The 24,549-nt window shown below is 39.2% G+C and overlaps 1 protein-coding gene across 3 annotated transcripts in view; it reads left to right on the top strand.

The window, feature by feature from the left end:
• LOC145786618 (uncharacterized) overlaps window positions 1–24,031 on the top strand; it is a 40,994-nt gene extending 16,963 nt beyond the window's left edge. For 2 of the 3 annotated variants that reach the window (XM_082598317.1, XM_082598309.1), the window contains exons 4-27: window positions 3,851–3,968; window positions 4,436–4,740; window positions 5,114–5,245; window positions 6,239–6,309; window positions 6,853–7,041; window positions 7,487–7,632; window positions 8,098–8,206; window positions 8,401–8,499; window positions 10,275–10,421; window positions 11,461–11,601; window positions 11,958–12,087; window positions 12,611–12,703; window positions 13,026–13,188; window positions 13,645–13,751; window positions 14,793–15,049; window positions 15,575–15,684; window positions 16,278–16,600; window positions 16,943–17,040; window positions 17,610–17,775; window positions 20,587–20,652; window positions 20,996–21,101; window positions 21,523–21,565; window positions 22,472–22,596; window positions 23,083–24,031. In XM_082598317.1, the coding sequence (XP_082454443.1) occupies window positions 3,851–3,968; window positions 4,436–4,740; window positions 5,114–5,245; window positions 6,239–6,309; window positions 6,853–7,041; window positions 7,487–7,632; window positions 8,098–8,206; window positions 8,401–8,499; window positions 10,275–10,421; window positions 11,461–11,601; window positions 11,958–12,087; window positions 12,611–12,703; window positions 13,026–13,188; window positions 13,645–13,751; window positions 14,793–15,049; window positions 15,575–15,684; window positions 16,278–16,600; window positions 16,943–17,040; window positions 17,610–17,775; window positions 20,587–20,652; window positions 20,996–21,101; window positions 21,523–21,565; window positions 22,472–22,587 (3,235 nt within the window). In that variant the 3' untranslated portion in view covers window positions 22,588–22,596; window positions 23,083–24,031. Of the gene's footprint in view, window positions 1–3,850; window positions 3,969–4,435; window positions 4,741–5,113; window positions 5,246–6,238; window positions 6,310–6,852; window positions 7,042–7,486; window positions 7,633–8,097; window positions 8,207–8,400; window positions 8,500–10,274; window positions 10,422–11,460; window positions 11,602–11,957; window positions 12,088–12,610; window positions 12,704–13,025; window positions 13,189–13,644; window positions 13,752–14,792; window positions 15,050–15,574; window positions 15,685–16,277; window positions 16,601–16,942; window positions 17,041–17,609; window positions 17,776–20,586; window positions 20,653–20,995; window positions 21,102–21,290; window positions 21,459–21,522; window positions 21,566–22,471; window positions 22,597–23,082 lie in introns of those variants that run through there. The other variant, XM_082598325.1, reaches the window with a different exon arrangement.
• The last annotated feature ends 518 nt before the right edge of the window (window positions 24,032–24,549 follow it).

Raw genomic sequence — 24,549 nt, 5'->3', positions numbered from 1 at the left:
TGAAAACTTCAATATTTTGTTGGCAGGAGATGATACCAACACATCAAGCAGTACTATTTGTGATTTGCCATCAAATGATGATGTTTTGGATGCTATGAAAGACACTGAAATAATATGCACGTCAAAGAATAGACAGAGATCTGATCTTCAAGTTAATGAACTTTGTGTTTGCGCATGGCAGAACAATACTGATCAATTTGTTTGGTACATTGGCTATGTCAAAAAGATTGAGAATGACAACCATTTGATTGATTATTTGCATCGCTCAGCAAGTTCTGGTCTTAAGTGGAAATATCCAGATCATGAGGATGTTGAACTCACAGAAGTCTGTCAAATAGTTCCTTGCTTCTCTGACTAATTCTAATAAGACTAGACACCTCATAAACCAATATAGCTCTAATATTGAAGAAAATAAGCCCAATTTCATAAAATTGTCAGTTTTTGGGGGTGCAGACGCTGAATTTTGACCGAAAAAATTTAAAATAATTTTTTCCTGATTATTTGACATATTTTGGTCCCAATAAGCGATAGGCAAATGGGTTTTGAGAGGGTACCCATAAAAAGGGCCTCTACCCCCTACCCCTAGCAGAATGTATTATATATACAATTATTAGGGTGGCCAAAAAAAATGGAAATTTTTTATTTTTGTTTGCACACCCTCTCATTTGAGGAGGATTCATGAAAAAATGACACTGTGAAAATTTGAAGTGAATCCGACAAGAGGAAGTGCTCTCCCACCGACCTCTAAATTTGCTTTCTTTGGCATAATTCATCAAAATTCCTTGAATATGTGACGTAATTCTTTTTTGACTTATCTACATTGCAGTTGCAGCATTTTTGTGTTAACCATTGTTTTACTCTGAATTTATGATATAATAAGTGTTTCCACATGCAGAAAAACATAAATAATGCACAAAATAGATCACATTAACAAGCGTTTGGAATGAAATTACATGCACTGAACTTTAGCGAAAACCGTATAAAAGTACGTTCACCAGTCACAATCGCAACGCTTCAGGTGATAACACATTGCCCAGAAAAAGCAAAAGAAATGTTTGTAAAGAGTCAAGCCATTGATTTTATTTAATGGAGCTGTTGGCATGTTGGCGTCTACTTGCACTTGTTGGAAGCAGCTTTCTGTGGTGCTCGATCACCTGATAGAGGAGCTGGCGCTGTTGTTCATTTTCCGTAAGGACTTCATTGAAGTCAGTAGCTAATTTGACTGCCCAGTGCCCGCTCTGCACAATCATTGACGACTTTGAGATCATGGCATGCAAGAACTAGCAGCCTTCGATTAAATGCCTGCTGCATGACAGTGATAGCTCCAGTGTGGATTCCGGTATTGCTTGATGTCGTGTCAAAACAAAATGCAGCTAAGTGCTCTGCTACAACTCGTGTATGAATTCCACTACTTTTTGGCCCATTAGTGATCCCGTTCCAACAAGCAGCTTCGGAATGCCAAGCAGTATCTCAACATGCATACCAGAAACTACAATGGCCAAAGATTCGCACTTTGTGCCATTGGCATTAGTCAAATATTTACCATGAAAATGAACAACAAGTGAAACTGTAACTGTTGGTTTAAATTTTTGCAGCACTGCAGCTGCCAGGCTTTCACGTGAGGTGTTTCGAGCATTCATGACAGAGGAATGTGACATTGTCAATTCATTTATATCAATTCCAGCTGCAGCAAGAGCAGGAGTGACGATCATCATTGCTTGACGACTTGATGTTATAGTTCTGTTCAGTGCTGCATTAAACAGTGGATTATCGATAATGCAGCGTTTTGGTAATGGCTGCTCCTACTGGGTTTTCTTTTGTTTTGGTGTTATTTGGATTTACGGTGCAAACAGTGGGTCACTGGAAGAATCTTCATCATCTGCTAATCATTTTCAGATGAGAAAGCAGCAGCACTTGATGGTACTGGATCAATGCGATTTCCGTTGCGTCTCTGTTCATCATCTTTGCGCTTTCTATACTTTGCAGCAGCTTGCCGATGCATTGGGTCCTCTGTTGTCATCAGTATCTGTCATGCACCACCTTGGTCTATCAAAAACTGGCAATCTTCTGGTATTGTTATGCGCATTCGCAGTTAGCATGTGCAATATCAAATAATGCACTTAATCTCTGGGTGAAGTCAGCTTCTGAGGTCAGCTGGGAAGCTGAATTTCGCCTCCCTTTGTGCTTTGATTCTCCTATATGCTCTTGACGGATGCGTTTTAGTTTGGTAACAACGTGAGTCTTTGCAGTGGTAGCGATATTAGCTTTCACTCACAAGAACTGTACTGCAAGCAAGTGGCAGTGTAACCTTATTGATCTTCATCTCGTAGAACCACACCCCATACAGGCAGCTGACATAGCCCCTCAAGGGAGTCAACACTAGAGAGTGGGTGTCCATTTGTTGACTCTCTTGAGGGCCATGTCAGCTGCCTGTATGGGGTGTGGTTCTTCGCCGTCTACTACGAGATGAAGGTCAATAAGATTACACTGCCACTTGCATGCAGTACAGTTGCAGATGAAGTAATATTAACTACTACCATCTATGCCACTTTTTGGTTTGCAGCACCTTCATCAATATCTGCTCCTACAAATGACCTAGCAATGTTACAGCTCACAGAGGATTATAAAGAGGTTGACAATGCAATTTCTCAAGTGGCAAAAAAAAGTTGAGGTTGCGCTTGTGGTACATCAGTGAGGATCTTGCTGCACTGCCTTTATTCAGTGATAATAACACAGCTGATGAAAAGAAGGCAATCGTTAATGCTCTTAAGAAAGACCCATTACCCGAAGATGTTCGTCGTGTTGCCCCAAACAAAATTGTCAAGTTTTAACGTCTCTCTTTGGCACAGTTTGTAACATAGCGTTCACTTAACCTTTTCGAGTCACTGCTTCTGTTGACACATGGCGTGATCGTGATGATTATAAAGAAGCATGCAAAGTTTGGCGTCATCTCAAAGCCGTCAATGATTGTGCAGAGCGGGTGCTCAAATTAGCTACTGACTTCAATGAAGTCCATACAAAAAATGAACAACAGCGCCAGCTCCTCTATCAAGTGGTCAAGCACCACAGAAAGCTGCTTCCAACAAGTGCAATAAAGTCAACCAATGGCTTGACTCTTTACAAACATTTCTCTTGCAATTTCTGGGCAATGTGTTGTCACATGAAGTGTTGCGATCGTGACTGGTGAACGTACTTTTATGCGGTTTTAGCTAAAGTTTAGTGCATGTAATTTCATACCAAACGCTTGTTAATGTGATCTATTTTGTGTATTATTTCTGTTTTTCTGCATGTGGAAACACTTATTGTATCATAAATTCAGAGTAAAACAATGGTTAACACAAAAATGCTGCAACTGCAATGTAAATAAGTCAAAAAAGAATTACGTCACATATTCAAGGAATTTTGACGAATTATGCCAAAGAAAGCAAACTTTGAGGTCGGTGGGAGAGCACTTCCTCTTGTCGGATTCACTTCAAATTTTCACAGTGTCATTTTTTCATGAATCCTCCTCAAATGAGAGGGTGTGCAAACAAAAATAAAAAATTTCCATTTTTTTTGGCCACCCTAACAATTATATTATACATGATTGAAGTAGTAGGCTATTTATTATACCAACTGGGTTTAGAAATCTGTTGGAATTTTTTAAGCAATTGTTATTCCAAAGCTATGTTTTGCATTCCAGTAATGCGATGACTAGTTGACACAAAACTTTCTGATATTATGACCTTCTAAATTTAGTTTAAAAAGACATTTTGTAACTTTTTTTTACATAATAATTGGGTGTTATAATTTTTAACATCTTTTTAAAGTCTATATACAAATGCAAATATTTTGTGCTTTCTATTTTAAGCAATGAACCGTCAAAAAGTGAGATAGATTTTCCAGAAAAGGTTGCAACTAATTTAGGACGGTGGGAGTCTCCCGGTGAATTTACTGTGTCAATGCAGAATCTGGAAAACTTACAGAAGGTACAGTCTAGTAGCACAACTGATCTACATGGTTTGAATGAATCTTACCAACTGTCGTTTCATTGTTTTGTTTGTCGTATCCAGGCTTACACCAGTGGTTGAAGATTTAGATTAAGTGGACGGGAAGGCAAGGAAGCCAATCTTCATGTCCACCTTCAGGTTCAGGCATGCCTTTAAGTGTTCTGCCAAAGACACAGCTGCATGCTCTTGACCGGTGTCGAACCGGCGCCCTTTCAGTTGCCGTTCCAGGGCTCTCATCACTCGGCTATGCAGCCGACGTCTCATTGTAATTAATCAGAATCAGTTCTTAACCTTTGTCTGCATACAAAGTTATATCTATTTTACAAGTCATATTAGTAAGTAATTTGCCTGATACGTTGAGTTTGATACTGTCCTACAGTGTAGTGTTTGATACTTACACCCTAAAAGATGTTGCCGTGAGAAAAGTGAACCTTTTTTTGGCTCAGATGCAGGATGATTTGCAAGGGAAAGTGTTTGATGCTGTAGAGATGCAAAAGAAGATGAAAAAAACTGCTCTTGAATCTGTTGCTCGCCATGAAAAGTCTTTGCGCAAAATCAAAAAATCAACAAGCAAATGGGAGAATGACAGTGACAATTCTGAGATTGAACCGGGAATGATTGTTGACAAAAAAAGAAAAAAATCTAAAAAGAAAAAATCTAAATCTGCAAAAGCTATTAAAAAAAGTGCTAAAGAAAAGACTCTGAAGCAAAGAGTAATCGAAATAACCGATTCTGAATCATCAGATTCCAGGTATTGCACTATTTTTCATGAATAAATCATTGCACTCCACCATTTCCTAGTTTATATTTTGTTGTGTGTTTTTTCGTAGGCATTTCAATGCATATGATAGTATTGTCATCCAATCTACCGAGAAACAAGCATCGTTGAAACAGATAGCTTTGTTTTTATTTCACTGCACAAGTTTGATGAGATCTCAGTTTACATTTTATCGCAACATTTTTAAAAATAATGTACAATTTATTTTTGAATTGGTTGGTTTACAGACGTTTGCCATCTGCAAACGTTGAATCAATGTAAAAATGACGGATTTTGCTGTCTAGGAAGGACCGTATGTTGTCGTGAAATCAACAAATGCCAAACGTTGTACATTTTATTTCCGTAGTTCCGATGAAAAGTCTTCCGATTCTGATTCTTCGTCTTCTAGTCCTGTGCGTAAAAAGCCTAAATCATCCGGGAAAAAGAAAAGACAGGCTCCCTTGAAATCCAACCTCAGTGGCAATGCGGACAACGTACAGTAAGTACTCTGTTGCCGGCCTGAGACTTGTCGTAACGCTGCATCAGGTTTCGTTTGTTTTTATTTGCTACCATGATGAATCTACCATGACCAATGACGGATCGTCATTGACGATCCCCTTAACAACAAAGAAAGTACAGTCTTAAAAGTACAAGTTGTACAGTTTGCTTTTTTTGCGTTCATACAGTGTGTTTCTATCCCTTTGTTCTTACTACTTTTTCTTGCGATCTTTTTTTACTACCTTTTTATTGCGTTTTAACTTGCTATTTTGTTTATTGACTTCTTATTGTGTATTGCGACCCTCGGGTTAATTTACAAGTGTTCATTTGACCCTTAGAGCAATTTCAGTTTGAGACCCTTGGTTTAGATGAAAACTTTTTCAAAACGTGCTACAAAGCTTAAGAATTCTCATTCCAGTTTCGCCAAAGAATTTCAACAAGTGTTTTAGTTAACCTGCTCCATATTCATGAATTTTTAATAGCAGGTTCATTCAGAACCGTCAGGTCTGTTTTCATAAGCTAGGAATTATTTTTTGCTGTTGAAAAGTACAATTCATTTTAGGTTTTATTTTTCTCATTAAGCTGACAATGTTTTATCGAAACATTTTATAACAAGGCATACTCGTTGACGTGTAGTGCAGGCTTAATTTGTTGCTTGCCACTTATATTACCTACCATGCCACCAATTTTCGTACCCATTAGGATTCTTGTACGATTTCTTTATGCGGAAACAGCTGCTATGCTCTGATTTATTCTTTCTATAGCTCATGCAGTGCTCTTAGTCATCTCTCTACTGATTTTGCTGCATGTTTGATCAACGTTACTTCAACAGTACCGTATGTCTATTATCTGAATAATCACTCTGGCAGAAAAATCCGTTATTTTACAAGGATTCACCAACTACAAGTGTTAAATCGTTGTAAAAATAACGTGTTGTGCTGTCTGGGTGAGATGAAAAATGCTAAAACTGTTTTGTGTTTTTTTTTTTTGCCAGAGCCACCATTTCTGCAGCAGATCAACCGCCTGCCGTGTATGCTTACCCGCCCAATGCCCCATCACAACCAGGTAATTTCTGCTTGGTCAGCACTTGTTTTGTTGTGACGTGCTGTTCGGCAACGTGCATGATGCAGCAGCCTACCTAGACAGCAAACTCCATCATAGTAACACACTTCAGTTTTACAATATCTGCACTTTTTTTCTGTAAAGAGCGGACATTAAGAATGATGATTCCGTGGCAATGCTATACCAGCCAGCATACAACGTCTTGTGTCATTAATTCAACGTCTGCATACGCTGAATCAACATAACAAAAGAATTGATTTGCTGGCCTGTTTGGTAAATAGTCTGATTTCTCTCACAACACCTCACAAAACCAGTGCCCCGTATAGAAGCTTTTTTGACTTCCACTGTAGACCGTGCTTCCGATAAAGCGATGCAGATTTTTCAAATCAAGGTTAAGAAGCCTTTATCAATTTGGCTGTGACAAAATTCAATACTTTAATCTGGCATTTCATAGTGGAACATTTGCGGTCATTGTGTTATAATTACAGTTTGATGTTACAATTTCTTAGATATTCTTGCTGACATTGCGTTTTCTTTTACATTCAGTAATGATGATGGCTGCAACACCCGGCATGCAAGACATGAAGATGGTTGGGCCTTATGGTCAGCCAATGAATCTGATTCGAATCGAAATGCCAGGACCTGACGGAAAAATGATGCAATTCTTCCAGATTCCTTCAGTCCAGCAAGGCGCTGCACCTCCAGTTGTTGTTGCTCCCCCACAACCAGTCTCAGGTATCTACGGTTGTTTATAAGAAACTTAAAATAAGAGCAGAGAGGATGTTTTAAGTTTCTTGTTATTGAACAACATTTAAATTCCTTTTTCTAGTTTCAATATTTGCGCGTAATTTTGTTTCGAAATTAAGTTTTGTTTTGCATGTTTGTTTAGTTGGTATACAGTAACTTGTCATGCCGTGACACGTTGCTGTAGAACTGTAGAAGTCAGTCGTGCCTGATTGACAAAACGAGGGAATGTAAGCAGATTATCACCTTATACTTCTTGTGATAGTTTAGCTTGGTTTACACCCCTGAAGAACGGTTCATATTTTTTATTTCATTTAAAAAAGGATTTCTATTCATTTAGCTTGACCTTAATTGTCATCAGCTACATCATCGAACCAACGTCATCAAAATTACCGGTAATTCTTGTTAATAGTTTTTCGAAATTATTATTCTCCAGTGCCAATGGTGCCTCAACCTGTGGCAGCCCCAAGCATGACCCAGGCACCACCAAGTAACCTGTTACCGGCCCACGTAAAAGTTGTGCCCATTGAAGAAGAGGCGGCCGAGGTCTCCCCTGAAGATTCCCCCCCTCAGGACAAGGCAGTAAGTGCTCGGGTTACTTATGTGTGGTACTGGTTAGTGCTGTGATCGGGTTGGCAATACTGCTTTGAGATTGTTGTCATATTTGCACGCGTTAATATTGATGTCTGGCTTGGCCCATTTGCGTTATGGTTTTACGTGCTTTATAATGCAGTTCACGTAATAATATCAGTGGGTGATCAAGATGATGTTTATTTTCTAACTAAATCTAACTTGTTGTCGTTTTGAGGCAATGCTTAAGCAGTTTTGGTGATACATAGCAGTCATAGCATGTGTAATGTAATCTTGCTTGCCAAAAACAAGTTTTTTTAGCATAATAATTCTACACTCTTTTTGAAAATACAGTACTACTTTGGTTGATTATATTGGTACATTGCAGTGTGCTCCGTTTCGTCTTGTTGAAAGCTAGTTTGATTTATCATATCACTGACTTCGTTAGCAAGCTCACCGTCATACATATTTGATTAGGATTTGGTCGAAAAGCAGAAACGTCGTAAGGAGGTGATACGTACCCGGTTGTGGCCTCGGCCCGCCTCTAGTAATTGGAGCAACAATGATGCCAAGCCAGAGGAACAAGGTGAATTGTAATTCTATCTAACCTCTACTTTGGGCCATCTGTTTATTAACCGAGATAAATGAGCTCAGGTTGTTTTATTTTTATGGTAATATTTCGTTAGTTAAGCGCACAAATCCTCCAAAACAATCATTATTAGTGTTGCTTTATTGCTCGTGTTTGCCTGGCTTGGTTCATAGTCTTTGTTGCAACATTAGATCAAAGCCAAACAGGAGAAAACACGGAAAGCGATTGGCCACTCAAGGCAAAAAGTGATGGGAATGGTATTCCTGGCTTTGGTTTCACTGGCGAGAATGGTAAGTAAGCTCGTGATATTAACGTGAACGGATTAACGTGTTCCAATACTTGATTCCAAGTACCGGGACCATGAAGATATGGTTCTCATTTTAATAAGCGTTCGGCACTAAAAAGAATAGGGTGGCCAGTTCATTTCTCTTAGTTGCTTTCCTTCAGCAGCTACGCCCATTCAATTTATTACATCCCAGGTTGTGAGAAGCGGTGTTTTACCTTACCTTAACGTGTGAGGGACGAAAAAGAAAATAATAGCTACAGCATACGTTATACCAACACACTAACTAGAGGCAAAAGTGCCAAAATCTTGCATCGGTTAAAGCGTTCATAAACAATTGTTCGGGGGGGTATTGAAGGTGGTACCCGGATATTTTGCCGAAACTCATTTTGTCGAAAGGACTAAATGCCGATTGGACAAATTGCCGAAATTATACAAATGCATTATATGCAGTGACGATCGGTGAGGGAAAGCAAGGAAAGCAGTGCTTACCTGAGCGAAAACTATGCAAAATATAATGACTGAATTCTAGGTTTAACTTCTTATTATTTTTATCAAATCTATTTTAACTTGAAAATTACTGTGTTCGTGACTAGAATTACTCGTAACTCTTGTGAGTATCTAAGTCCTCACCAAACCGCATTTCTTGCCTATAAATGCCAATTAACGCAAACGCTTTTGTCAGAAACCATCACTGAAGCTCCAGGGAAATCAACTTTCAAAAGTGCTTACCTTACATTGAAAAACGCCTTCGTTTTATCCAATCCTCAATCGTTTTGCAAAACGACACCAGCTGCTTAGCCAATCAGATGTGTTATCTGGTGTTATGGTTAAACTTGCTTTCCCAGTGACGTCATGCGTATCTCATAGCGGCTGATTTTGGTTTCAGGCGAAAGGAATACAGCCTCTACGCATGAGTGATTTTCGGGCTTGTAACTATAGGCTACTGAGTACGCTGAAAATAAAGCTGGTTCTCTTACCAAAAAAAACATAGATTCTACAATAAGACATGCAATTCCAAAGGGTACATTAACCAACCAGTACTGAAACAGCACAAGTGTTTTTTAAATTCTTTGGGTCAATAGACTGACATCACAAGTTCAGAGCAAACATACTTGTGTTCTTCAAGAATGGACTAGCTTAATTTATAGGCTAATTATTTGCTCTTTACTAGTGCACCAGTCCAATGCATGTTGTAAATGCTTACAGATGACATTGACAATAAGTTTTTGTGCTCAGTCTAAAAAAGCAGCCAACATTCTAGACTAGTCCCAGTTTGATTGATTGATTGAATCTTTATCCTCGGACTGGGAAAGTCCGAAGATTTTGTTTTGGAAATGCTCTCAGAGCGCACCAAATTGGAAGTGTTTTTCAAAATTTTCTGGGGGAGGCCCCCCAGACCCCCCGCTGGAAGTGTTGCCTTCGGCAACACGCCTTCGGGCTTCGCCCGACGGTTACGCCCCTCGTGCCTACTACCTTGCTGCAACATATTTCCAAGTTGCTTTCCCAATGGTTTAAGCCACCGAACGTCACTGATTATATGTATTATCATAACGTAATAACACATAACCTTTCGGAAAAATATCCATTCGGCAAAATGTCCGCGCACGATTGAAGGTACTACACGTCGAATCATTTCACCACATAATTTGTGAAAATATATTCATATCGCAAAATTTATGGCAAGTTACTTATGGATTATTGAAAAATATGACAAATATTTTGTGCCAACATTGAATTTAAACTAAAATGTGCTTACGACTACCTTTTAATATTTTAAAGAATTCAATTTGGATAAAAATATTATTCCTGGTCTTTCACCGAATGGTTCAGAGGAAGTACCAGACAGTGGAAAACTTGAAGGGCAAAAGATACCAACGCTTGGTGGTGTAGTTTCAACAACGCCTACCACTGAAGCAACATCATCAGGTTAGGTGTTCGCTGAACTTAATGCGTTTTTTTGCATTGCAAACTTGCCAACCTCAGAAGAACAACTTTCGACTGAATCTTGAGTGCTTTTATTACAAGGAATAAATCCTTTAAGATTTTATTGTTTTTCAACTCGATTAAATATCAGCTGCCTTCCCATTGGTGAGAGGTATCTGATTGACAATCGAAAGGGCATTGGTTCGTCACCCATTGGAAACACGAAGCTCTGTCTTTGACAATCCATGAGGATGAATACGAAGATTGGCTTTATGTCCTACCCATCCTCTCAAAGCGAAATATTCGCACAACTGTCCCTGTTCAGACAAAGTTTTGTCTTTTTCCTAAGCTTGATCATGACAGTTCGGCATTTTTGTAGAGGCATTGAACCACTAGCACAGCGTGAATAAACGAGGTTGGTTGACTACCACCGCTTGAAGTTGTGAAAATGCTATTTTTCTTTGCAGTTTCCTGACTTAAGTTTTGCTGCTTTAAAAATTCAATCCACTAGTAAACAAAATGAGAAGCACTTTTCTACTGTTCAAGTTTGATGTTGTTTTGTAGCTTACAATATTATTCTAAAAACCTGTTCTTTTTCAGCACGCTTTGTCTTTTCCTTGTTATGTATTGTTACAATGTCAGACCGATATTCGATTATTGTGTGATAGAAAAATCACCATTTGTTACCAATCAAAATATTCTTTCCTGGAGGAAGTATTTGCAGTTATATGGCTGCTATCAATTTGAGCTGCTCCTCAGTAAAGTTTTTCAGTTGGAATTGGCTGAATAAATTTGGACACCCGTACCTCAGTGATTGTTCAAAATTTGTTTATTACTTATTGAATATTTGATCTCAGCCAAGTAAGTGCCCTGTTGAATTAAGATGTGTACTTATTGTCCGAATGTTTGCTATAGTGACTCTTGCACACTATTATTGTAAACAAACTAATCAAGTAGTATTTTGATATATTTTAAAATTCATTTTTTTTCTGTACGTTTATCCTTAATATTATGCCTCAATCTTCTACTGTATTTTTCACAGGGGAAAATAAACAAGACAATGTGGTTGGTGCAGCAGTAGAAAATGTGACGTCATATGGCCAAAGCATTCCCATGGTTGCCACTGCCTCGTCATCAATTCCGCTCAATCAGCAGACTGTCGCTTATCCTCAAATTGTGCAAGGTAATTGATTGACCTCAAATCTCTACGATCATTACCCTTTCGTTGAAGGAATGCGCGTTTATTTTATCTTTAGCCAAATCAACCTGCAAGAAACTGGAATTTGGTCCGTCTCTGCTTTTTGCGTTTCATGTACCATCATCTCTCTCTCTATTTTGCTTCAAAGAAGCCTGGTCTTTATCCCGAAACATCAGAGTCGACCAGTTGTCTGCAGCATCAATCAAGAGATTGTATATGACTAGTTAAAGCACTTAGTCCTTTTTAGGCTCCAAATTATTGCTGAGTGTGATTGCCGTAGTTTACCTAACAGTTGCATATTGTTACTTACTTGTCAAGTCACTATCTAGCTCACTTTGCAGCTTTCAAGCCAGTATTTAGTGGAGTGCAACCACCCATCCAGGAGGCGCACCCGATCATCGCAGATAAAACCAAGCAGCCGGGCTACGGTTGGAATGCCGCGACAGAGGAATTTATTCACCAACGCGACAAGTAAGAAGACATCTTGTCTCGATCTGTCACACTGTCACTTTAACTGACTAACCGTTGCATGCATATTGCATAGCCGAGTGGTGAGAACCCTGGTACGGCGATCGAAAGGGAGCCGGTGCGACACCGGTCAAGAGCATGCGGCTGTGTCCGTGGCAGGACACTTAAAGGCATGCCTGAAGGTGGACACGAAGATTGGCTTTCTTGCCTTCCCGTCCACTTAATCTAAATCCTCAACCACCAGGTGAAAGCCCGGATACGACAAACAAACAAAAACCATTGTTGATCAACAATGGTTGTGTTTATACGTGGAAATTTTTCACGTATTTTGGTGCCGATTGTTCAATGTTGAAAGGTTTGCAGTGTTGGTGTTCTGCTTTGTTTTGCTATTCCAGTTGGTAAAATTCCTTCTTTCTACATAGACTTGCTAACTGGAAGTGTTATTTCTGAGTTATGGTTTGGAGAATATTACTGTGACTTGACTTCCACCTTCATCTACTAACTTGCAATTTTTTCCTACTCATAGGATCCCGGCATCGTCTTCAGATGGAGAATATAGCTCCTCTAGTGACGAAATTGACAGAGCGGCAAACCGCAAACAAGAAATTGAAAGCAAGAAGTAAGACGGCTGCTTTCTGTGTCTCCATTGGTTCTCGTTAAAAAAATAATCTTCTTTACTCAATGACCGTGGATTAAAGATTATTAAAGCACAAGTTTGCTTTAAATTGTGCTCAAACTATGGGAAAGTATATTGGACTTACTGGTACTTGTTTAATGTAAAAGTTACACTACTTAGGTTTAAATCTCACTTGATTTCGTAAGCTTTCTTTCACTCCTGTTCAGAATTCGTTTTACGTGAGGGCAACTTAGTTCAATATCAAATCAACAAATTTGAAGCATTATTATGCGACTTCAATTCAACTACTGGTTTGAAACTGCAGGGTTTCCAAACAAAAAATGAAATTGATGGCCGGAAAGGATGAAGTAAAAAAGCAAAAGAAGAAGAAGAAAAAAAACAAGAAGGAAAGGAAGATGTCTATCCCGTCGGAAGACATGTCGAGTCCGGCTATGAAGGAAAAAAAGCGAAAGAAGAAGAAAACCAAAGTAGGTGGCTTATCTGGATGAGGACTGAGGAGTGCTAACTGCACAATTGTGAAAAAGAGTCTAATATTGAAAGGGTTTTGACTTTTTTGTAAGTATTATCTTATTAATAAAATAAGTGGCATTGCGTTAAACTTTGTCTTTGGGTGAAAGCCAAAGTGAGTTGTGTCCAAAATTAAGCTCTTCTATAAAACTCCAAAATGTGATATTTGTACAAGGTTTTTTTACGTGTGCAAATTGTGCATAAGACATACCTTAAATTCAATACCACATGCCTGTAGTTGTTTATTAAAAAGACTAGTTTGTTAAAAATAGCTGAATCCATGGCTGCAAAAATGAAAAAATAAACACAGCACAATTTGGTTTTATAGGAAACGATATTAATCAAAGTCACACAAGAGTCATTGCTCCACGCTTCTAATAGAGAACTTTTTATGATAAATAATGTGTCGTTTATAGGAAAAAGATATGGATGACTTAAGTGAAACCGAAAGCAAAAAGGGTAAAAAATCGAAACGCGAGCTGTTGGAAGCGAAAAGCAAGGGATTGGATGGAGATCTTGAGAGGTAAGTGTGTTGTCATTTAAAGGAATGTCGCAATAAAATTTTTGTTGTTCTTCAAATGAACAGGCTGGATTTCTTCTGTTTGTTGGATGCGATGGATTTGCAGAACGATCGTTGGAAACATTGAATAATAAATTTGCGTATTCATGATGTCATCTTGTCCGACATTTATTTTGTTTAAGTTGTTATGGAATCAGGTTGGATTTGAAAGCATCTCACATTGCAAATATTTTCCAAGCTGTTGTGGTATTTGCAAAACTTGTTTTAAATGGAAAATGCTCTTGGGAAATCACGTATTGAAAGTCCAGTGATATTGACAGAATAGAATTCATTCTTCAAAATGTTTTAAATGGAAAATGCTCTTGGGAAATCACGTATTGAAAGTCCAGTGATATTGACAGAATAGAATTCATTCTTCAAAATGTTTTAAATGGAAAATGCTCTTGGGAAATCACGTATTGAAAGTCCAGTGATATTGACAGAATAGAATCCATTCTTCAAATTTCGCCAGCCTTCAAACCTTGTCTCACCAGGTTGCTTAAATGTCTCAATCTTTCATATACTGCCTCTATAATTGTGGTACTAGGTGAGTGAAACAATTCGATAAAAATAGGTTTAATTTCCATGAATAGCAATGTTTACATCTTTAAGTTTATTTAAGGTTAGCAATCGCTTCATTTTTATACAGTACTTCATGTTTATGTCTAAAAAACAAACCAGTTATAAAGCTGTTCATTTTCGGATTGTTTGTTTGTTTGTTTTTGAATTTGGTTGTGCGCTGCATTGAGATACTCAAGAACCCTGACTTTCACCCTGACACGTCATACGCTACCGTCCAATCAAGTGTAGAGTAGACGGATTCGGCTGAGTGACGACCGAGCAGAAATTAAGCTGCATGTTCTTGAAGGAAAAGTTCAAGTAAACAAGCATGCCACATGATGCTGCTATGTGATTGTGATGCAATAAACCTCGTATCAAAATGAATAAAACGTGGCATGGTATTGTAACGTGCATCATATACTGACGGCATGTTTGATTGATCAGGCACATCCCACCAACTCTTCCTCTCTCCCATATACGTGGTTTGGTCTTGAGAACGCACGGCGAAGGGTCTCGCTCTATATTTTGTCACATCAAGTTTGCGAAACCTGAGAAACAAGTCAAGACTAAGCGAGGTCGTGGCTCCTATGAGGATCAGTTTGTCTCTCTGTTTCAAAACGAAAGCGATGATGCGTCGGAGGACGAGTCTCCATTGAAGATGAGTAAAAAAGCTCTTAAGAAAATCAAGATCAAGTCCCTAGGTTGGTATTGTTTATTTGTACGTCTATTTTACAGACTCTCTATCTTAGTGGTTAGTCTGTCCGTCTCTGAATCAGTGGACATGGGTACGATACTCTGTCGGGTCATACCAAAGACTTTTTAAAAGTGGTACTGAATCATTTTTCTGCTTGACAGAAAAAAGGCGTAAAGATAATAGGACAATAATGTCCTTGACTACTCTATACGGCTGCATTGACACTGTCTGCTTTGTAAAGCTTTGAGGAGCAACGCATATCTGCGATGAATGCAGTGGTATAAAAGGAAAACACGTTATTATGTGCTTGCAGAGGACGTTTCACTCCATCATCATCACTCCTCTTGCTCAAGACTGGTAATAAACTCATCTTTAAAAGTAACTCCCCTCAAAGTTAAATCCCCGGATAGAGCATATGGTCTTTTAATTAGGTTTTAAAATTTTAAATGCTCAACTTGCACTGAAAGCACAACATTTGAAAGCTATCCTTTTAACATTGTACAGAGTGTGTTCAAACTTCTCCGCCTTACAGGTACTCGTACTGTGATGCATATGACGAAGCTGACTCTGTCAGAGAGGTTTTCTGTCAAGTCACGTGAAAGTGACGGGAAGTATGCAAAAGCCAAAGGTGCTTCGCAAAAGGTACGTACCGGAAGTTTTGTAAACTGAAACGTGCAACTTCTCATGCTGATCTTTCTTGGACTGATCAAGACACATCGCATGCCCAATAAACCAGCCCATGTTTAATGTGGAAACTACTTTCTGTTGTCAAGCCAACACGTCTTTTTACCGAACTGTAGTTCAAGTTAGTAATTCCTGGCAAGGCAATGGTGCTTTTTAGAGAGCAGAGTAAGGCACTGAACGGTCGCAACATCTTATAATTATTAAACATATTTTTGTTAGTTTTAATGCCTTTTGTGGGAAGCTTGAAACTCGTTGTTATTTCCTCTTTTGTAGATTTTTTGTAAGAAGGTGGCAACTGACTTTGTTGATCCTGTGCTCTTTCGGTGTCGTCCTAGTACCAGCACCACACTCATAATATTATTTAAGTATAGCTTAACTGATGCATGTACAATGTACATGTACAGTTCCGCCACAGTACGAAAACAAATAAAAAAGAATCTAAATCGAAAGTCTTTCTCAGGTATTTCATCGTACGTCACATGGCAAATGACCAGATCTTGGTTGATGCAAATTCTTAAACCGATTGCTGCCTAAAATGTCATGTTTTGTAGGTGTCTGTTAACTTGGCTAGCTTAGCCAAAATAGATGACAAATTTGACAAGAGAAGGTCTCCTTCCTCTTCAAAGTCTCCTCCTCCTCCAAAGAGGAAGTCTCCATCAGTGAGTCCTCACAAGGCAAAATCACCGAGCGAAAGATCATCAAGAGGACGCTCTCCCAGCGCCAGGTCATCCAGATCAAGATCTTCCAAGTCTCGATCGATGTCTCAAGGAAGATACAGATCACACTCCAGATCCCGTTCCAGTGGTTCTTCTCGTGGCAGATCTCGATCCAGATCCAAGTCCCTTCCAAAAGCTTACAGCATGGACCAAGGAAGGTGAGCACAATCTTTACGCATATTTTTTTGTCCTAACTCTGAAAGCTCCCCTGCTTTAGCGGCTGAGTGCAACTTTTGAGCGTTCCAGCATCTAGCAATCATGGAAACCTGAGTTGAGGAACTGCTTAAAAAACGACTTGAAAAGAAGCAAGTTGAAGTTTTTTTAAAGTTATTAAATGTTTTATTTCAATGTAAACACGAAATTAAGTCGTTGTTCAAATCAAAGTGTGCGCGGGGACCGGCATTCACCATCATACAACATATTTTTGGTGATAACTTAATTTCCATAATATGTGATTTAAATAGTTTTTAAACTCATGTTCAATAATCCTCTCATTGCAGACGATTTGACGACAGGCGGGTGTTCAGACGCGATGGGAATCGCTACCAGAACCAGCAGCCACAGTATCGATACAACAACCAACGCTTTCAACACCGCGGTGCGTGCTCTTAGCTATTCTCTAGTTTTCTAGAGTTCACACTTTGTTGAACAGGAAGTTTTAATGGGATCCTGTAATTCTGTGACAAATCATTTGATAGGACTGGGAGAGACTTGGCCGAGTTGAACGATAAAATAAGAGCTTGCGTGATGTTCTGGGACACACGAAGAACGATTTGATGAACAATTTCATTTATGAATGAATATGATGAGATGGAGCAATTATGGTTCGACTCTCGGTCGGTGTAGTTCAGCACACTTTTCTAATTATATACAATGACATCTATCCGGTGATCGGGTTTGTGTCAGTGATTTAAAATCTCTACAGGTATTCTGCAAGGACTAAGCTGTCATCGAGAGTGAAAATTTCTTTTCTGCGGCGTTACACGTAGATCCTAGTTAGTGGTACACAATACACATGGAGTAAAGTAAATTGAATGGATCTTACTATTAACCAATCCAGTCTAGCTCTTGTACAATTGTACAGACCTAATTGATTGGCATATTGATGTTTCAGCACATGTTGTGTTATTGTATTTAATTTCATTATGATTATATTTCATTTGACAGGCAATTACAACAACTATAACAACTACAACAGAGGTCGAGGAAACTATTACAACAACAACAACAACAGAGGATATTACAATAATAGAGGGTACTACAACAATAACAATCGAGGGTATTACAACCACAACAACAGAGGGCGTGGATACTACAATAACAACAACAACAGGTATGATTTTCAAAGTAATATCAACATCGTAAGGTCAGCTCTAAGGAGATACGGTAGCTCTAGAGAAAAATGATTGTGTCCTGCACTGGATTCGAGCGCGGGTCTTAAAGTGCAACTGCACGATCGAATTAACATTGGCTAGAATCCATTGCCATGACATCCGGTACCTGTTGAAAAACTCACTTCCTTACAATTGAGGCCCACAGCCGAGAAACCGACCCTTTTCCCACGCTCTCTAGCGCTTCTCTCTCACGCTACCTGGAAGTGGTAAACTCGTCAACGCCACCTAGTGATATGACGTCAGTTGGAGTCGAGCTTAGTGGAGACCAAACTAGCCGAGATAAGCTTGGTTGCTAGTGAATGCGTATATTTATAAGGCATCTATTCCATAATGAAGACGCATCTTTCAGCCAGCATTATACAAATTTAGTTGTTCATGCCTGTGTGCCAGGATTGGTTTGCGAAGCCCATCGCCGAAGGCTAGTTTCGTAGATTACAACAAGCAAACTTGGTTATATCGAAAACATTTTGTATTGTATTGTAGGACATTTTAAAGTCGACCATCATGCGATAACGCTTTAGCATTCATTGGGACTGTCTTCGGCAGTGTTGGCATCTAGGTTTTTTAAAAATTAACTAGATGAAGCTAAAAAAAGACCAGAATAAACCAAATTGAAGCAGAAATAAACTAAAAGAATAAACCAACATACAATACTGATGACAAATTGCATTACGACACACAAATTAAAAACACACCAAATCGAAAAAAAATAAACCAAACGGTTGCAACTAAACCAGATTTGGTTCTAAAAAGACTAAAATGGTAACACTGGTCTTCGGAACCCAGCATAATCTCCATCGTCGCTGGGGTACTTTCTGCGGATGAAAGAGACAATGCAGGATGGCAGCACGACCCTGTTCGACTTGCCCAGAACTTCTCCATCCAACAGCCACTCCAGCACGTGCCTACAAGCGACCAACCTGAATTGCCTGGGAGATATAACAGCTTCGTTTAATAATGAATGGAATAATTACGCAACCAGCTCTTGAAAGGCTATTGAACAGTAAACAAGCTCAAGTAAACTCACTCATTTGACAACTTTCCATCGCGTCCTCTGGGCTTGCCATCTTTTTCCCAATTCTTCTGATCAACCCTGAAGAAGGTTTGTAGGACTGCTGGATTGATCATTGCATGGGATTCGTCCAACATAGTGATGAAAAACGTGCTCTCCGCCATGCCGTTAAGCACCCTTACACACTGCTCGATTTCGTAGTTCGAATGTCACATAACATTGGTTAAGACGTACCGTACTACCTCGCGTGGGCCTATGACAGCTTTGGTCTGTCCCTTAACCAACAATTTCAATGGATAAGTCAACAGACCTGGCTTATTTTTTTCAAACTTGAGATTGCAAAGAGCCTATACTACCTGCTTTCACATAAAAAGCACGTGCAACAAGATCGAAGCAGCGAAAAAAAAACTCCTTCCTCTAGGACAGTGGTCGACAACTTGCGGCTCTTTACCTCCTCGGAAGCGGCTCCCTCCAGATTTGACATGATTTGGTATAGCCTATGCGTTCGACTGTGATAATAAAAAAAAACAAAAAAAAAACAACGTTGTTTACTAGTTGTGCAAGATGATGCAGCAATGAGCCAACTCTGATCGAGTGATACTTGTCAGAAAATAATATACTTTTTTTTACAATTTTTGTTATTCAAGTTTTGATGTTATCAGGTCAGTTTACAGCTTTTGGCGTGAACACTGACAGCATACTCCTTTTTATGAGTATCCATGCACAAATAAAAAAGTTTTTGGCGAAAACAGAGATGTTACTCAGCATAGACAATTGGACATAAACATGAACTTTGCATTCAATGCAAATGATGTTGGCATATCTGCATGCTTAATAGCCTATGTGAGAAAAAATCCTAAAATAAATGACTTCAAAACGCACTGTCAGAACAGCCATAGAGCATTAATTTTGCTGCACATTTTCTCATTTTGGAGATTAGTTAAAGTAGGCAGTACTGGAACTTATGCAAAGATCGGAGCAGAGTAAGCAAGATTTCAATAAATGGATAACTGCCCCATGCCACTCCAATGCTGCTAGTTTTGTGGCAGCTGAATAGATTGTTAAGCGAGGAAAGCCGTACACAGATAGAGATGACGGCATAAAAAAGAATTGTTCGGTAGCAAAGAAACTGTGGTCTGATCTGTACTTGAAACACATATATTACGTTTGGCGGCTCTCAGCTGGTCATTTCTGCCAAAATATGTAACAGAATCGCTCTTTTGTTAAAAAAGGTTGCCGACCACTGCTCTAGAACAAACGCAACTAAAGGACTTGCAAAAGCGATTGTCGCTTCTGTCTGACTCCAACTGACGTCATAAACCGCGTGTTGCGCAATGCAATCCGCCATTGCAGACGTGGTCAAAAATATAAGCGCGTGGAAAACCATAGTTTTGATAATTTTTATGGAGATGAATATATAGCCTTAAAAAGTAGGGGCGAGGTTGGTATTTATAGATTGAAACATGCTCTTTCAGATAAAGTGAGGTCAAAGTCATCGTGCAGTTGCACTTTAAGCTCTGATTGGCCGTTGACGTCAGTCGTGTTCTGTGTTGAAATGTTAGAAAGAGGTTTCACTTTACTGTGTCTTGCAACTTTGTAAATTCATGCACCGCAATTTTCAAGAAACTGTCTCCCTCCTTAGCATATGCCATCTTACTCCATTTGCCTTTGCAAGTTAGTCTAGTCTTCTTCATCCTTAACAATTGTAAGAATGTGGTGACATATCTATTCATTGCAGAGACCGTCAGCAGCAGTGGCGGCCAAACTACAGGGACAGGAGAGACAGCGAGCGCAGTGCCGACAGGTAACGGCTGGAACCACAGAACAAACACTTGCATTGTGCATCATAAAGTGCGTTATTACGTCGCGCTGTACCCTCTGCATCGCAGTTATACGCTGTTTTCAGCGCTTTACAAAGCGCATTCGAGTACTTGGATCCAAATCTAATTTAAATTTTGTGGCATCACAGTATGTATCTCGCGTGTTTCTGGTGACACATATCGTTATTTGGCTGCGGAGAAAATGAGGCAGCAAAGGGATGCATCGGCTTGGAACGCTTGTTATGCACTGTCCGCCACATTGCACTATCTCTAACTTGGTCAATGGTCATGCTTTTCACACCTGATTTATGCTTTTATGATTGACAGGTCTTACGAGAGGCGGAGTCGCAGTTACTCACGTGACCGACGCAGAGAAAGCAGCTACAGCAGCGAGGCTTCGGACAGGCATGCCAGAACACATAGCAACGAAAAGGTAACGTAGTTTCAATGTATCGATTTATCAAATCGACCAAGATTGATGGCAACCTTTCAGCCAGCAAATCAACTCTTTATAACGTTAGTGCAACGTCTCGCAATTAAACGTGCACAAGATTGGTGTGAAAAATCTTATATCGTTGACACAGTGGTAATGACTTGTATGAATTGGTCTCGTTTTTTTTAGACTGTGTGGCCGAGAGGGCGTCAGTTCGACATCGACTGAGAGCATGCTGCCTTGTCGTTTAGAAGTCACTTCAATACATGGTTGAAGATGCACACGAAGACCGGCTTTTTTGTCTTGTTCATTTAAAAACTTACCTATCGGTCGTTGACCTCTGCTGCGACTGTCCAATGGTTTAAGCCTTACATCATTCTGACGTTTTTGTTCAATATCAACGTTGTCGTCTTTATTTCAGAGCGAGGCAATAAAGAATGAACACCGTTCCTCCGATCAGCAGGGTAAGTGCAGTGTCCCATTGTTTCATGTATTTCAATAGTTATGAGCCGCGTGGACGATTGATGAGACTGACTGACTGACGTTCGTGAGGGCGTGGGTTCGACACCCTTCGAGAACAAGGACTTCTGTTTCACCATGTTTCAATAGTTTTTTTCTTCTGAATGTAAATTGTTGAATACTGTTGTTAATTTTTATTGAGAATACGCTGAATTATTTCGGGTACGTATATTAATAATAGAGCTTCGGTAGAGAGTTTGTCTTGTTGAACCATAGGCATACGAAGCCGAGCAACGTGATCAAGTTTAACATTTTCAAGTTTATTACATTTACATAAACATAAAACTACGCAACAAATTAAGTATCGAACGTTTTCGACATCACAAGATGTCCTCTTCAGGAATAAATATACATACAAATTAACTACATCTGAAAAAAATACAACGGTATATTAATAACATTAAGCGAATAATTACACGTCTCGTATAACTTACGATTCTTTTGGTATGGAAAAACCAAGGAACGTACAGTATATACCAGGGAATGTCCCTTTTCGTGACAAATTGTGGGAACAATGAACAAGGCCCTCCCATATTTTGCGCCAAAGTTGTGCCTTTGTTCACCTACAAACACTTCTCTTGACACAAGCCTCTAGTTGTACTATTGTTGCTGAATGTACTTCCGGACTCGCTGTTTTGTGTGTTGGTGTTGAAGCATAAAATGTGGAAGCACCGAGAACAGTTTTGAAAACGTCACAATCCCGCTGAGTTCTACATTGGTTTACTTTCAATTCAGTGCAAAAAAGCGCTTGTCACTGTAGTTTTCTTTCTTTGATTTAATTTTAGTTTAAACAATTTTAACATAAAAAATTTTTGAAGCTATAATTTGGAAATTGATTTTCTTCGTTTCAGCGGCCGGTGGATCTTCTCAGGAAGCCAGCAGCTCTTCTTTCAAGAGGAAGAGGTCTCCCACCTTGTGGACTCATGACAAGTATGAAGAAAACGACTCCGACAACAATAAAGAGTGATGAAAGATTGTGAGTATCTTTTGTGTGCTGAGACCAAGGTAGCGTCAGAACAAGTGATTCCACGAGCTTTCATGCTCTTCAATTTTTAGCCGAAGTGGACCTTTGGCCGGTAGAGTTTTATTTAAATTTTTTGTTTAAAATTTTAAATACTTTATGTTTTTGTTGGCACTTCATTCAATGTAGGCTAAACTATAGCAAGAAAAGGGTAGGCTAAAATCTAGCAAGACAATGGTTTGAGACTTGGATCCTTGTACGATCCAATGTATTAAACCCAGGACTTAAACTTATTTGTGCGACTCAATTTCAAAAATCAATTTTCTATACGCCCCTTTGGTGGGCAGTTTACAGTAAAAATTGCCCACGGTAGGCCCACTTTTAGTTGGATTAGTAATCCTAAATTTATGATTACCCTTTTGGGATCGCAACCCATAGCTTGGGGGGCCCTGGATTAAATGATGATCCGACATGTTAATCAGCAGCTTCTTTTCTTTTTAGGAAGCTTGCAGACTATGGAATTTGTAGGCTCCTTCGTTTGGGAACCACTAAGAACTTTTGACAAACAGTGACTGCTTCCTACCCAGCAAAATTACTTGTTTTTACAATGAGTCAACGTCTGCAGACGAGTAAAAATGACGGATTTTGGGTTTGTGAACAATCGATGTGACAATGTTTATTCTGTTATCGATGCGACTCATTTTATTCTGTAAATTTTAACTATCTCAGTCCCAAAAGCTAGATTTCTACACCGTTTTGACGTCTAGCAATGTTGAAACGATGTAACAAAGGTAACTTTTGCGTCAAAAATACGGTTGCCCTGAAAGTCGCATACAATCGAGAGATACGTATGGCTTGACTTAGGGAAGTTAATTACCGAACGGAAGGTCCGCTTTTTCTGCCATGTTAAAAGGGTCAGTTCTCAATTCGACGTATTTTTAAGCTTCGTTGAAAGCTTTGCCTTCTTATTTCTTCAAAACCGACTTCTATAACACATACAATGATTGTTTGTAAGGCAGAAACAAGTGACTCTTCTAATGTGGCGGATGAGCCAAAAGCGGGTGCTTCCCCGGATCTAAAATCACTATGGAGAGGGGCAGAAGAAAGGGCGAAGGGTGCCTCTGTGTAAATACTGCGTCTTATGCTCATTTTGTGTCAAGTATTCCTCTATAATTGGCCTTTGTTGTTGTTGTTGGGCAGCAGACAAACTGTAAATTTGCAATGCTGATTATCACTTGGATTATTTCCTGATGAGACAGGTTTGAAGACCGTTGTATAAACCAACATCTGAAAAGAAGCGATGTCACCAGACCTTTCCCAGTCTGCAAGAGTTGCTACATTTTACGTCGTTTGATTGTAGTTATGATGTAACCGACTCCTTTTACTGGCTGGACTGATTAATTGCTCGTGAAATCGTTGTTTTGTCAGTTGATTACATATGATCAGGACACCAGTGTATTCATTCTTGTACAAATTTTAAAGATGCCAGTTACAGACCACAAGAATCTTTAAACAAAACGTTACCTGTTGTGAGATCTTCTGTTTTATCGGTGCTGATTTCAGATTTGTCGTTTGAGCTCAACCCGAGAGTTTACTCTCTACCACGCCAGTTTAATGACGCTTCCAAGAACTATACCGAGAAGGTACCATCGTCTAGGGCAGCTTCAGATAGCTTCAGCTGTATGATTCGCATGGGCTTTTGTTTGTTGTTTGAAAAAGAAATTTCGTTAACTGATTTGTTGTTTCGGAGCATAATGGTCGAAACATTTAGTCAACTTGAGCAAAAAGGATAGGGGAAGGTGGGTTTGGTTGATTCATGTTTTAGATTTTTCCTTATATTTTTTTACCTATTGCAGATTTATCAAAATGCTATATCACGTTTAATTGCCATTTTTATTACCTCAAACATGGAGCACCGTTTGACTCAACCAACCCCGCAGCAAGGGTTAGTTGAGTCAGTGGGTGGGG

This window comes from Aplidium turbinatum, chromosome 2 (genome assembly GCF_918807975.1).
Source record: "Aplidium turbinatum chromosome 2, kaAplTurb1.1, whole genome shotgun sequence".
Classification (NCBI taxonomy): Eukaryota; Metazoa; Chordata; class Ascidiacea; order Aplousobranchia; family Polyclinidae; genus Aplidium; species Aplidium turbinatum.
Note: the sequence above shows the minus strand (reverse complement) of the source record. Positions and strands in the feature narration are given on the sequence as shown.